The following is a 12656-nucleotide window of genomic DNA, read 5'->3' on the forward strand; positions in this document are numbered from 1 at the left end:
GAGGAGCAGTTATCCCCTGCATTAGCAGAACAAGCTGCCTTCTCTGAAAAACACACAGGTGTTTTTCAGACGTAGCTGCCTGGAAGAGATTTGGTTCTTTTTGTAATCAGATTTGTGGCTCTGCACATATAAACAGGCAGTTGGTAACCAGATTTGTGCTCAGAGCTGATCCTGGCTCTGAAGGCTGCATCCAGTGCTGTGCACCCACTAGCTGGTCTGGCTTTGCAATAGTCCCGGGCTGTGTAAGAGATTGAACAGCAGGCAGGGTCTCTCACAGCACCAACATAGACCTCTCAAGCTTCTCAAGCCATGGAGAGCATTACAGCACATACATCTTCCTCTGATCAGAGGCTGCATTTGGGGCTATGGTCCCAGTGCCCTTGGTCTCTGGCTGGTGGTCTCCTTGATTCTTGGCCACTGATAAACCCTTATTTTGGAGCTCTTTTTAGACATAATGCTGTCCCAACAGCCAAAGCAAAGGCAAAGAGCTGTCTTGCCCCCAGAGCTAGGAGTTGGCCATGGTCTCAGCTCCCCTGGGCAGCTGGGTAAGTCGTGGTGTGCTACAGTAAAACCTGGATCCCATCATGTAGCTGAGATCAGGCTTTTCTCATTTCTAAGTCTTCTCTTCCACTTGTTCCTCTGCTCTCACCTGTGAGTCCTCCACAGAAATAAGCAGCAAGCCCCAGGACTGTCTGTCCAGTTCTCTTGTGTCCTTATAGCCTTGTCAGCTGAGATGTGACAAACATTACGAGATGCCCCGTAAGAATTAAAACTGTGTAGGACCTCTTGTCTGCTTCTAGGTTTTGTGAGTTCTTCATGCATAGGAATGAATTGTCTCTCTTCGACATTTTACAAAGTCAAATCAAATCTCCTGCCCTTCCTTACCAGTCGAATTCTGTACAACAAAATTAGGTACTTGTTTCCTCTTGCAGGCCTCCGCTCCTCTCTGAACTCCAAAGAGGAGCTGCTAAGGAATTCAGCTCTATGCATCATTTTCATCAATTGCAATTATACTCTTTCTTTTTTTTTTTTTTTCATTCAGCTTTGTAGTTGATGAGGGAATGATATATTTCCCTGGTGCAGATTATGTAATAATGATGATAAAGGTTTGGGTATTAAAGGAAAACTAATTGTAATATTTGGACAGTTAATGCCATTTGAAGAATTTTTAATTTTCTGTGCTTCTCTCTTAAGCACAAAGCAGGTTGAACTCAACAAGTATGGATGAGAAATTCAGTGAACCAGGTTCTCTCAACTTACAGTGTGTATTTTCTTCAGTAACTTGGAAATACAAGGGTTTAGTGCTCAGTAGTTGAAACTCCGAAATCTTCCTGTATGGGTTGGTTTCCCAGTAACATAACCAAGAAGCTGCTCAGGGACTGAGCACTTCCTTTCCAGCTGGAGCATTGCTCCTTCCTGGCCAAGAACTTTGGCAAATGGGGATGTTGTGCAAGGGGGGGTGTCATGGCTGTTCTTTATATTTGGCAGGGTGAACAGTAGAGAGAACCAGAAAACAGAGAAGAAAGTTATTCAAGCACCTTGTGCTGAATCTAGGGCAGAGGTCCTCCTTCAAAACCTGCAGAGAACTGCAAGTTTGTATTAAACTGATACGTCCAGACTCAAAGGGATAGGAGTGATTCAGGCAGTAGGACTGGGATTTCTAGTTCTTGCCTGTTTCCAGTCATCAGAAGATCTGAACTTTCCCTCAGCTCTAACCATCTGAACTGCTCTATTTTTTATTACAATCAAGTCACTGGTGCAATTAGGGTTGAGGATTTCCTCATGTTCATTTTGCTCTTGGATTCTCCATCAGCTAGTGTGAGAGACCTCCACTCCCTGGGCTAGATAAGGTATGGTGCAAAGGATGTTTCGAAGATGTCATGAACAGTTTTAGTTAGAACGGGATCTGTGTGTAGCATGGGGAAGAATATTAGAATTAAATATTAATTCAGAATTGCAAAAGATTTTTGATTTTGCTGTTTCTGGAGTTTGCATTCTACAGGTGTAGAAACTGCCACATTTATTTTTCCTCAAGATGTTAACCTATTTCAATTCTGAAGTCCATCATCAATTGCAAAAATCAGGCAGGACATATGCAGATAGTCAACAGAAGTCTGCAGGTGTGGCTGCAACCAGAAATTCATGCCCTTTTCATTTTTCAGTGCAACCCACGTGTCGTATAAAAAGGTGTGTTTCTCTGGTTGCAGCACAAATTGTGTAATTCGTTATAAATATTTGCAATTCATAGTTCTAATAACCTATAGTTTGAAACATCATTCATTGAAAGGGTTTGGGAATCATTTTGAATAATGAGCAGATAGGAGAATTTACAATGAGCACTCAGCTAATATATGGGAAAATTTGGTACAGTAACAGCAATAGATATGCGTTTCTGGATGTCTGTAGCATGTTCCAGGAGCCTGAGCCTGAAAACAAAAAGGCATGATCATCTGAAAAATTCTATCTTCGACTTTGAACTTATTGCTTGCATATCTTTTGTCTCGCACAACACAATAAATTCATGGCTTTTGTAAGTCATTAAACCCAGTTATATCACAAGTGGATTGCAACCTAGATCAGCATTGCTTGAATTCTTGGACAAAACAAGCTCTAAAATTTTGCCACAGTGAATATGACTTTGAGTAAAACATAATTGAGCAATAATGAGAGTAGACAAACTCTGGAACATGCGGGTCAAGGAGGTCGTTTTGGTACTTTCACTGTTTCCTCTCAGAGTGCACTACTCAGTACAGCACAGTCTATCAGTCCCGTCTGGGAAAGCTGTAGTGAGTGGTTTATTTACTCATTTTTTCATCACAGAGAGGCCTTCTTAGGCAGGGTTCATGCCAATTTTATTTCTCCAAAGTAATACACATCCCAATTTTCCTTTTATGAGAGCCAAGAGAAACAAAGAACAAAAAAGCATGCAGCTTGAGGGTCTGGAAGTTCATTATCTTCATAAATATGAAAATAAACCACTCAATCAAGCACATTCCTCTCAGCACACTGAAGGTGCACAAAATGTGGGGAGAATTGTGCATAGCCAATACCCAACACCACCACACTACTGAGTCTCCTATAGATCCCTATAGGGAATATAAGTAATTGTGGCAAGTAAAACTCCAGCACCTGAGCTGGTGCTTCCTGACCGGTAGTTGAGTAGACAACATAGCCTCTCAGAGCTTTACATTTTGGAAGTGTAGCAGCTTCATGGCTTACAGCTTGTTGGAATAAAAATAAATCCGTCTGGTGGTCGGGGAGAGATAGTCACAGCTGCTGAGCAAAGAGGCTCTGTGCTGCTGTGCATTATCAGAGCTCCTTCCCCACGACCCGCCCCAGATAGTGTTCATGAGAGGATGCTCCTGCCCCACGACACAGACCTTGACAGGATGCATTACAGCTGGTTGGGTCCTTGGTTACCTCCTTGCAGCTTCACATGCCAGAGCCATCCCTTGCTGCCTCCCAAGCTGAAAGCATTCTAGCATGGGCTGGTCATCACCAAGGGCATGTTCAGCCTTGGACTGGGGGCTCCTGCCTGGAGTCTTTTCTTCGTTGTCACATTTGTGCCATCTATAAATACATCAACGAGATAAAGACTGGGAAGGGAGAGGGGTGATCTGAATCAAGTTCAGACTGTTCAATAAAGGAGCTGATATTAAAAAAAATCTGAAAAGATTGTGGTAATGTACTTACCCTGAGTAACCACGAGATTATGAAAAATAGATCTCAGTTCTGCAAACTGATTTGATTTATTTTATGAGATTGCAATTTACCAGAAATGTAACACATTTGACTTGGTAGCTACATCAGCGTGGTATATATTAAATAGATCATCTCCATAGTTTCTAAGTCCTAATGAAATTACCTTCTGCTGGAGGCTGTATTCCTAGTGAAGATTCTTAAGGAATGGTTGTTGGCCCTAAGCTGTTTAATTTTAATCTCCTCTCTGGAGGAAAACAAAATAATAATTGATAAAATATGCAGATACCAGAAGATTACAGAAATAACAACGATGAGAAATAGCACCCCAGAGTTAATGTGCACTCTGAATTGCTTGGTTAACTGAGCACATGGAAATCTAATAAACAGCCAGCTTGAAATGGGCTTTGATCCTGAACATAAACTCCCATTAGATACTGCACCTAAAGGGTGAACGTGGCTCTTTCTGCAGTTGTCTGGGACTCGTGTGCAGGAGCTGAGAGTCAGTGCTGCCTTTGCATAGACCACAAGCAGCATTAGCAACAGAATACCACACTGCAGAGGAGAAAAATGAAAACGATTAAGAGAACACCAAATAAGATTTGGAAAAGAGACCATGGCAAAATATTCCTGGCCTGTAAGCTATTTATCTTGCATTAGAGAAGGTAAAGAGATCAGTATTTTTAGAGGCACAGAATCTAACACACATATAACAACAACAGGAGCTGGACAAATCTGCCTTGGAAATAAAGCATCCATTTTTAATGGGGAAAATTATAAACCATAATGACAGCGTATCCTATAACCAGTTTTCTATCACTAGAAATCAAGAATCAAGACTGGCTTTGGAATGATCCCTCTAGTCCAAGTACAGGTATGGAACACAAAGCAAGAGTGAGTTCAGGGAAAACTAGATAATCACAACAATCTCTTTTGGCTGAGTAACATTGTCCTCCAGAAGAGGGATGTCCCATGCCTCTTCCTTCAATACATTGTTTTGTTTTAATAGCATTGAAGGCAACCAGCTACTACCATTTGATAGATGCTCTACAACTTCCAAACAGAAAAACAGCTCAACCCCCCAGCAAATAGGTCTTCGTTCAAGCTGAGACAAATGGTGACAACCTGGGAACAGAGGGACACTGCTGAGCTGCTGCCTGGACAGGGGTCCAAGGCCATCAGTGCTTTTAGCAGTGTGGGAGCACAGGTATATTGGTTTGCATTCAGTTCAGCAGAAAGGCTCTCAGTGACCTTAAAGTGGCCACCATTAAGTTCCTAAATACATTTCTTTTGTGCCTTTGTTCCCGACTTCTTTGGTGTGGATATTTGATGGTATGAACATTACATGCAGACCTCTAGTCTCGTTCTGCTATTCAAAATGAGACTGGACAAAATAGTTAAAATTAGTTCAGGGAACAATCTCGCACTAGGGAAAAGACTCAGAGAGGGGAATTAGATTGTAACAGTCATTAGGTCCTTCCTTTTTCTAATGGTGTTAATCTTAGTCAAGAGACAATTCAGTTTTCATTTGTTTCATTATCTGCAATTCTGAAAAGGTATTCTATAAAAATATGTGAGATCATTAGACTTGAAAACAAATAGAAAAGATTTTTCTAATTTCTTGGGGGAGCTTTCCTGCAATTTTTTTATGAAGCTTTGCCAGTATTTGCAATGAAACTTATGTTCCAGCATCACCAGCACAAATGTACGGCTTGACATCAGTCTTCTCTGCAGTAACGTACTTTTAGTGTAGCGGTCACAAGTACCAAGATTGCTATTGGTGAGGGATCGCAAGGCAGGACTCAGCTATAAATACTATAATGTCTGTGATAGCTCACACAGGAGACACAGGCTGTGTCACGCAGGGTGAGCTTGTGCAGTCTGTTGTGCAGAGGCAAGGACAGAGGAGCCTGGGCTCTGGGGACTTATATGTTCAGCACAACAAAAAGCACAAAAATAAGAGCTGTGCACACTGCAAAGGAGCTGGCATGTGTTGGTCTGGGTGGCATCAAAGGACCTACAAGCTAAGGCATGAGACATCATCACCTGCCTTGTCCTTCCTTCCTCCCCCCATCTGAAGGAAGTTGCGAGTATTTCTGCTTGTCTTAACTTCTGCAAATATATGTATGCTCTGGCAAATGCATACGTATGCACCGCGATCACCTATGACCTTTAAAGTTCTTTCAGACAGCTGATGCACCCCTCGCAGGGGCTAAAATCATGGACCAAAATGCTCGCAAAGATGAGAGCGCGCATCCTGCGCAGGAAAGCGTGTGTGGACACGCAAGTGGCACAGCAGCCTGCACCATGGAAGAGCTTTGTGGTGCAGCAAAAGCCTCCTTTCCCTCAGGGCTTCCCGCTGCCTCTCGCTGCTGGACAACCTGCTCCAACCTTTCACAAATGTGATCATCACCATGCCCCATGGCAGCAGCCTTCGAGCTCCTTCGACAACTTCTGCTCACCATGAAAGTAGGGGAGTTAAGAAGGAAAATGGAGAAAGAAGAATAGAGCTTTATCCAGTCTAATGGCACCAGTTAATGGAAAAGAGTAAGAGAAATACCTGTTTGTAGCAGAAAAAAAAAAAAAAAACACTGGTATGGTGGAATCCACTGCATGCACGGCTGCATGTAAGCAGAGGCTGCACCAGTGCAGGTTTTTGCCCCTGATTCTTAGCAGTGACACCACGCACATCTCACAGGCTTCTTCTGTCCTCCCGAAATATCAGTCTAGGGGACACAGAGCAGGTGCTGCTGAGCTGCCACCAGGCTCTTGTGGTACATGAGCACTGTGCCGGGGAGGCTGCACCGCAGCACCGTGAGTGTGAACAGCTGCCTGTGCCATCGGGAAAACGAACATCCAAAGAACCACCACCCCAGCAAGGTCTTCAAATAGGGAAGGGCTAGTCCAGCACAATTTGGAAAATACAGAGCATTATTTGCACCATTTACTGAAGTGAAGCCAGAAAAACTGCAGGGGGACAGAGAGAAGCTGGAGGCTGGAAATGGCAGTGGAGAATCTGTGTGGGCTGTGCTTGGTGTCTCTGCTTTACTCCCATTGCAGTTTGGGGGAAGGCAAAGCATGTCTGCAATTACTGACGCAACAATCCGCTAGCATGACAACATGCCATGTTGCTCCAGTTTGTGCAGGGGCTATCTTCATTTTTATGGGGTGTGTTTTCTAAAGTTATTGCCAAAATCTTTCTTTTATTTATAAATGTAACAGGCTCATTGTTGAAGTTGGGTAATCCCCAGGATAGGAAGCTGAGACACTAATTTCCTTTCTGTTGGGTTTGTCCTCTTGGGCAAGGTCTCTCCCTCCTCTCCTTTTCCTGACTTGTAGTAATCTATGCAAAGTTTAAATAGTGAGCTGTTTAGACTTTTTTTTTTTAACTTCAAATTCCTCTGCAAAAAGATAAAATGCATTGGAGTAATTCTAGGGGAAGGGTGTGAGATGACCTCAGCTCCCCGTCCCTCCTATACAGCACAGTAGCTACTTGAGATAATAAAACCAAGGTGGCATCATGGTGGCTTCTGCACACGTATCTCATCCGTTCCCTGATCCCAGCTGGCTGGACACCAGGCCCATATTGTCACCAAGCCGCCGACACCTTAGACCAAGCACCCTATATGGACTATCCTGTCTCCTGTGAGACATCTGCACGTGGATAAGCTGATGCCAGCATCTGCCCCGTGTGTGAGGGGGCAGTTACTTTCCTGTGGCCACCGTGCACCTGCATTGCCAGTGACGAGTCACGACACGATGCTGAAACATGGTCTGCAGCACAAAAACTGTTTCACCAGGGGAAACAGAGAACTTCTGATAAGAGGAAAGCTTCTCGTAATTGTGCTGAATGAAATCAAGATATTTATCTTATTTTCTACAGAGGAGAGAAGGGATTAGAGTTTTAAAATACCACAGTTTCCTTCAATTTAGTAAGGTAATCTCTTTCAGTATGTCTGTATATTGGGAAAAGAGATTAGAGCTAAGATAAACGCTTTTTGTTACTTGGATTGAAACAAGATTCATGATCAGAACTTCAATTCTGCATCACTTTGCTTCTGGTAAGGAAGCCACGGTATTGAAGGGCACCTTGAGCTTGGAAGCAATTGAAATGTCAGCTCATTCTTGTCTATTTTTAATTGCATGACTTGTGCTTTGGTTAGCGAAGACAATTAATGTATTCTGATGGGGCAGGATCCCTATTCTTGTCTGAGATTTACCTTTGCTGCTTGCTGGCCTGATTAATATTGCCCTAGAGAATACCCAGGTGCTAACTGAGCAGCTCTCCATTTGCTGTGTGACCCCTGATACTCGAGGTTTCTTGGAAAGCCCTTTCTGCAGGAGGCACTGGGGATTTTGTGCTACACATCACTGGGGAATTAGGCTTCAGTCCAGTAATTCCTAAAACCGCCTGGCTTCCTGACTCTGGTATTCACTTTTTCTATATACAACAGGTACATTACCAGTAAAAACAACATAACCAGACTTCTGGTTCAGTCCAGGCACCCTCTGCAAGGCACCAGTTAATCCATCTATTGTTTATGAAAAAATGGAAAGTAATTTGGTTTACAGAAGTTTGCAAAGAATCAGCTACCAAAAGGTGCTCCAGTGCTGTTGGAAGGCAGTGCTAGAAGGATGGGGAGCTGTTATGAAAAAGAGAAGATAATAGAGGGGAAGAAGCAACAGCAATGGCTAGTCCTGCAGCAGTTCAGTATTTATTCTGTGTGCGATTATTTTGAATTTCACTTCACTGTCTCTTTGATTCAAATGGAAACTTTAAATAACTTACGCTAATTGTTGTCTTTTCCAATTAAACCTCTCTAGTCTTTGACATGCATGACTGTTTCTTATTTCTCTCCGCTTTACACAGCCAGCTCGCAAAATGAACATCATGTCCCCAGCAGTTGGAAACTGCTGGCTTGGAATAGAAATGCCATTTCCCAGTGGAGCCCTGGAAAGCCCCGGCAGCTCTCAAGGGCTTCCTACATACTTCCCTGCAGATGAGTCCTGGCAACTTCCCTTCTCCCAGTCACTTTCCTCCTGTCCAGCCTTTGTGGAGGCAAAACTCAGTATTCCCTGTGCACCCTTCCTGCATGCGCCAGCCTGGGGAGAGGCCACCGCTTTCCTGCAAGCTTTCTTTCCACTTTCCTGCAAAATATAGCGTGAGGAAACAGCAGGGGAATGCACAACAAAAACTGGAAAATCATCTGTCTCACAGGACTCACTCTACAGTAAAGATGGGTTAGATCTCCACACATTTACTTTTTCCTCCTTTCAGGTCTCCTGACAGTAAAGGCCACCAGATACTGTTCCGCACAAAGTTATTTGAATGGCATTTTTAATTGGTTTGGAGGCTTTGATGAGAAAGGAGGACATTATCTGCTGGGAAAAGCTCTAATCTGATTTCACTTGAGCCCTTATCAATACCCTGTACTGTTATTGGACAGCTTAAATTTAATCCCAGCCCTGCTTCCTGAGTCAACATTATGATGCTAGATACTAAGGTTTATCCATCTAAAGTGGAAAACTTCTGTTGGAAATGAATTCTTCCATGTAATGATGCTTATCTGGACCTTTCAACACCCATGAGTCCTGTATTAGCAACACAACTTTCATAGCAGTCTGAACACCAGCCGGGAGCGGTGTGGTAGGATGGGTAAAGACACGTGCAGGTTTCCTACCATCCATCTCCACTCACAGCGAATTCCCCACACCTAACACGAGCTGGAACCGTTGACACAGAGGGGCACTAGGTTTGTGTGCTTATTGCCAGGTGTAACAACATTTTCTTCCTGCTGCAGTGCAGCTTAGGATCTTCTCCCATTACATGGCATGGCACAAAACTATTGAAACCGTATCACTTAACATTTATGTAAATACATACATCACTCCTAATACATATTCACAGTTTGAATGCAATTTCAAAGGCAATTCAAAATCCTTTGGGACTCTCTCCATTCAAATTAGGAGTCTAAAATGTTTTTTGTACCTAAACAAATTTTATTTTGGATAGTGACTTACCATTTACCTACTCCCCCTCTGTATTCCAATTGTGTACAAGAGTTTTTGCTATCTTTCAGCCTAGACCTTTGCACAGCTTAGCTTTATGCTTTATGAACCACTGTTCCTCAGAGACTTCTACCTTTCATCAAAGTGATTTTATACAATGTATATCAGTCTTCACAAGGAGCTCCACAATTATTGTTAGACTGTCTAACATTCTAGAAGCTGACTTTATCTCTAAAACATGGGGCTATTAATTTAAGTATATTTCAATTTTAATGTATTATTTTCTTTTCTTTTTTAAATAATGTTCTTCCTTCCTGACTGCTGTAGGAGAAGCTTTCCAAGCACCTCTTGGACAATGATGTGGATTTCTGAAAAGCTTTAATGCCATAAGGCATTAAATGCCATACGGAGGTATTCAGGGAATATTTCACAAGCCATTCCTCAAGCTTTCATTCATAATATAAGAAAAATGTGGCCATGAGGTATAGTAATCAAAGGGCTGTCATCTTATAACAGGGGTATTAGCCATGTGTTTATAGAGATAATGAAACAAAAGCAATTACAGGAAGTTTTTTTTTTTTTAAAAAAAAAAAAGGCAAGAAACAAGGTTAATACCATGAAATTTGGATGATGTTAAAGAACTAAGTTTTTACATTTTTTATCAGGGAAATGCATAAATATGGTCAATCTCCCACCACCACCCAGGTTTCCTCCTGGGAACACAGGTTTACAGCTTCTCAAACTTCTGCTGTGAGATCTCTTACATCGCTTACCCTTCTCTTTCTTCTCAATCTCGTTTTAACATGAGCTGCTTCATCAAACCTGTACCATGCTTTCCTGTTGCTCCTGATTTTGTTTCCATCTGCTAATAAATAGCAATATTTTGTTTCAAGAGCCCTACAAGTTTTTTATTGCTGATATGGCTTTAATAGAATCAGAAAATCCTTATAATGGGCATATAGCAGCATTATATGCTATTTACCTTTAAGGTAAAATCTGGAATCCCTCTGTGGTTACTGTAGGAAACATTATACTATGGGCTCCCTGTGACAGAGCTGGCACACAAGGTAGAAACATCTCGCAACATTAGTGACCGTTCCTCAAAGCATGAACCAGGGTTTTAGTGCTGTTGCTTGACATCTTGGTTTTCAGGAGGTTTATTTGATTGTGAGCCCCACTGAATTTTCTGAATTTTTTGGAATAAGTTTTCATGGAGGACAATGTCAAGAGTAGGAAGTACTTTATAGCACAACATGTCTGGCAAAGCCTCAGTCTCCTAGGTTGCATGTTTACATTGCCTAGATGCTTATATTGCAAGGATGACCATGGTGAACAGCAGCAGAGGGAACACAGGTCTGCCCAGAACCTCTGGCTGGCTGCTCTCCTTGTTGCAGCACACTATGTAGACCTGGTGCCCTTGGTGATATCAACAGCTTTAGGTGGATTTGCACATGGCTGAAAAATGGTCCACAGCACATGTCCTTGCAGGCCATCAAATGCCTTTGGAAAAAAAAAAAATCAATGAAATTGAAGTAAATGGGGTTCTGCCACTCCATGACACCTTCCGTGATGAGACTTAATATGCAGATCAGGTCTCTGGGCTGTGAGTCCAGAATTATCATATTTAGGCATCGCACATGTTGCCTCCTTCACTCTTCGTACATTCACACTGTGGAAAAGCTTTCCAGATGCTGTAGTTACAACTGCTACACAGGCCTTTAGAGCATCTGATAGAGAGAAGAGGCCCAATTTCCACAAGATATTTTAGACAGCTCTTCGGTATCTTCAGGGCAATATTCAGCATGCAGTTTGATTGCTTTTTGCCATTTTGTCACTTTTCAAATCCTTGACTGTGGCCTTTCTTTTTGATGGGATGTACTGATGGGCAGGTGCTGATGCCAGCTTGCCTGGTTCACACCATCAAATTCAGATATAGGCATTGTTTAACCTGCTGTGAATCTGTCTGCAGTGCTCATCCCTTTTGTTTTCAGCCCTTAGTCAGCTGTAAGCATCTTACCCTATTCTACTGAAAATTTCAAAGACAGTAAATTGGCCATTTTCAGGTTTTTAGCTTTGTTTATGTGTCATAGCAGAGATTATAGCTGCTGCTAGCATCTGCTATTCAGTACGCATTAGCATGTTGAACAGTTGACCTGAATTGTGAATTGATGCAGATGTGTTTGTCTTGTTTTTGCCACCAGTAAAGATGCAGTATTTCCTTATGTATGCCTTTGGGAGTACAAAATATCTTGTAAATACTAAATCAACTATTATACACACCTCAGCAAATCTATTCCAATTTTCACTTCTCCATCACACTTTCTCTTCTTTGGCTATTGCAGGCTACTTCAGCATTAGTATCACCCATCATAGAAGATAGGTTTTTTTTGTTAAATCAGGCAAGCACATTGAAGAGGCAGTTTTGGGACTGATGATATATAATGTGGCACATCTGATGCCTTCATTGAGTGGGAGCCTACCCCGCAAGTTTGCTCCTAACAGTGATTCTCCTGTTGTTTCTCTTCATTTAATTGACATTATTTCTCTTGCTTTAAGAGCTCATTAAACTACACTTCTTGCCTTTCTCACTGCTGACAAAGTGTTGTATATCTCAAAGGTGATGAGTTCCTGAACAGCTCTTGTTTTGCAGAGATAAGCTATGGATAGCTTCTTGCCATTAATCTCTGACCTTCTGGTACCTTGTAATTTGTAGGCTGATTTCACTAGGACCCTTCATATTTTATAGGTGTTGTAATCAGAGAAATGATGATATCTTAATACACAAAATTAAGAGCTCATGACTTGGGAATGCTGTAGCTTAAGTTACATTAACAGCTCTGAACTGCCAGAGACCTGAGACTTCTGTCCAAATCTGATACTGAAACGTATTATGATCTAGCTGGATTTTCATCTTTGATTCTCCAGTTTGTCTTCAGAAAGGCTTTAGC

At 42.2% G+C, this 12656-nt stretch overlaps 1 protein-coding gene across 3 annotated transcripts in view; it reads left to right on the forward strand.

Annotated features, from left to right (window-relative positions):
- HTR4 (5-hydroxytryptamine receptor 4) overlaps positions 1 to 12656 on the forward strand; it is a 109110-nt gene that overhangs the window by 68125 nt on the left and 28329 nt on the right. The window contains exon 7 of one of the 3 annotated variants that reach the window (XM_088522608.1): positions 8570 to 8693. The exons of the other annotated variants lie outside the window; for them this stretch is intronic. Within the exon in view, the coding sequence (XP_088378734.1) occupies positions 8570 to 8585 (16 nt within the window). The 3' untranslated portion in view covers positions 8586 to 8693. Of the gene's footprint in view, positions 1 to 8569; positions 8694 to 12656 lie in introns of those variants that run through there. 3 annotated transcript variants of the gene reach the window in all.

This window comes from Tinamus guttatus, unplaced genomic scaffold (assembly GCF_059628265.1).
Source record: "Tinamus guttatus ecotype Peru unplaced genomic scaffold, ASM5962826v1 Tinamus_guttatus_pri_ptg000155l, whole genome shotgun sequence".
NCBI classification, from domain to species: Eukaryota; Metazoa; Chordata; class Aves; order Tinamiformes; family Tinamidae; genus Tinamus; species Tinamus guttatus.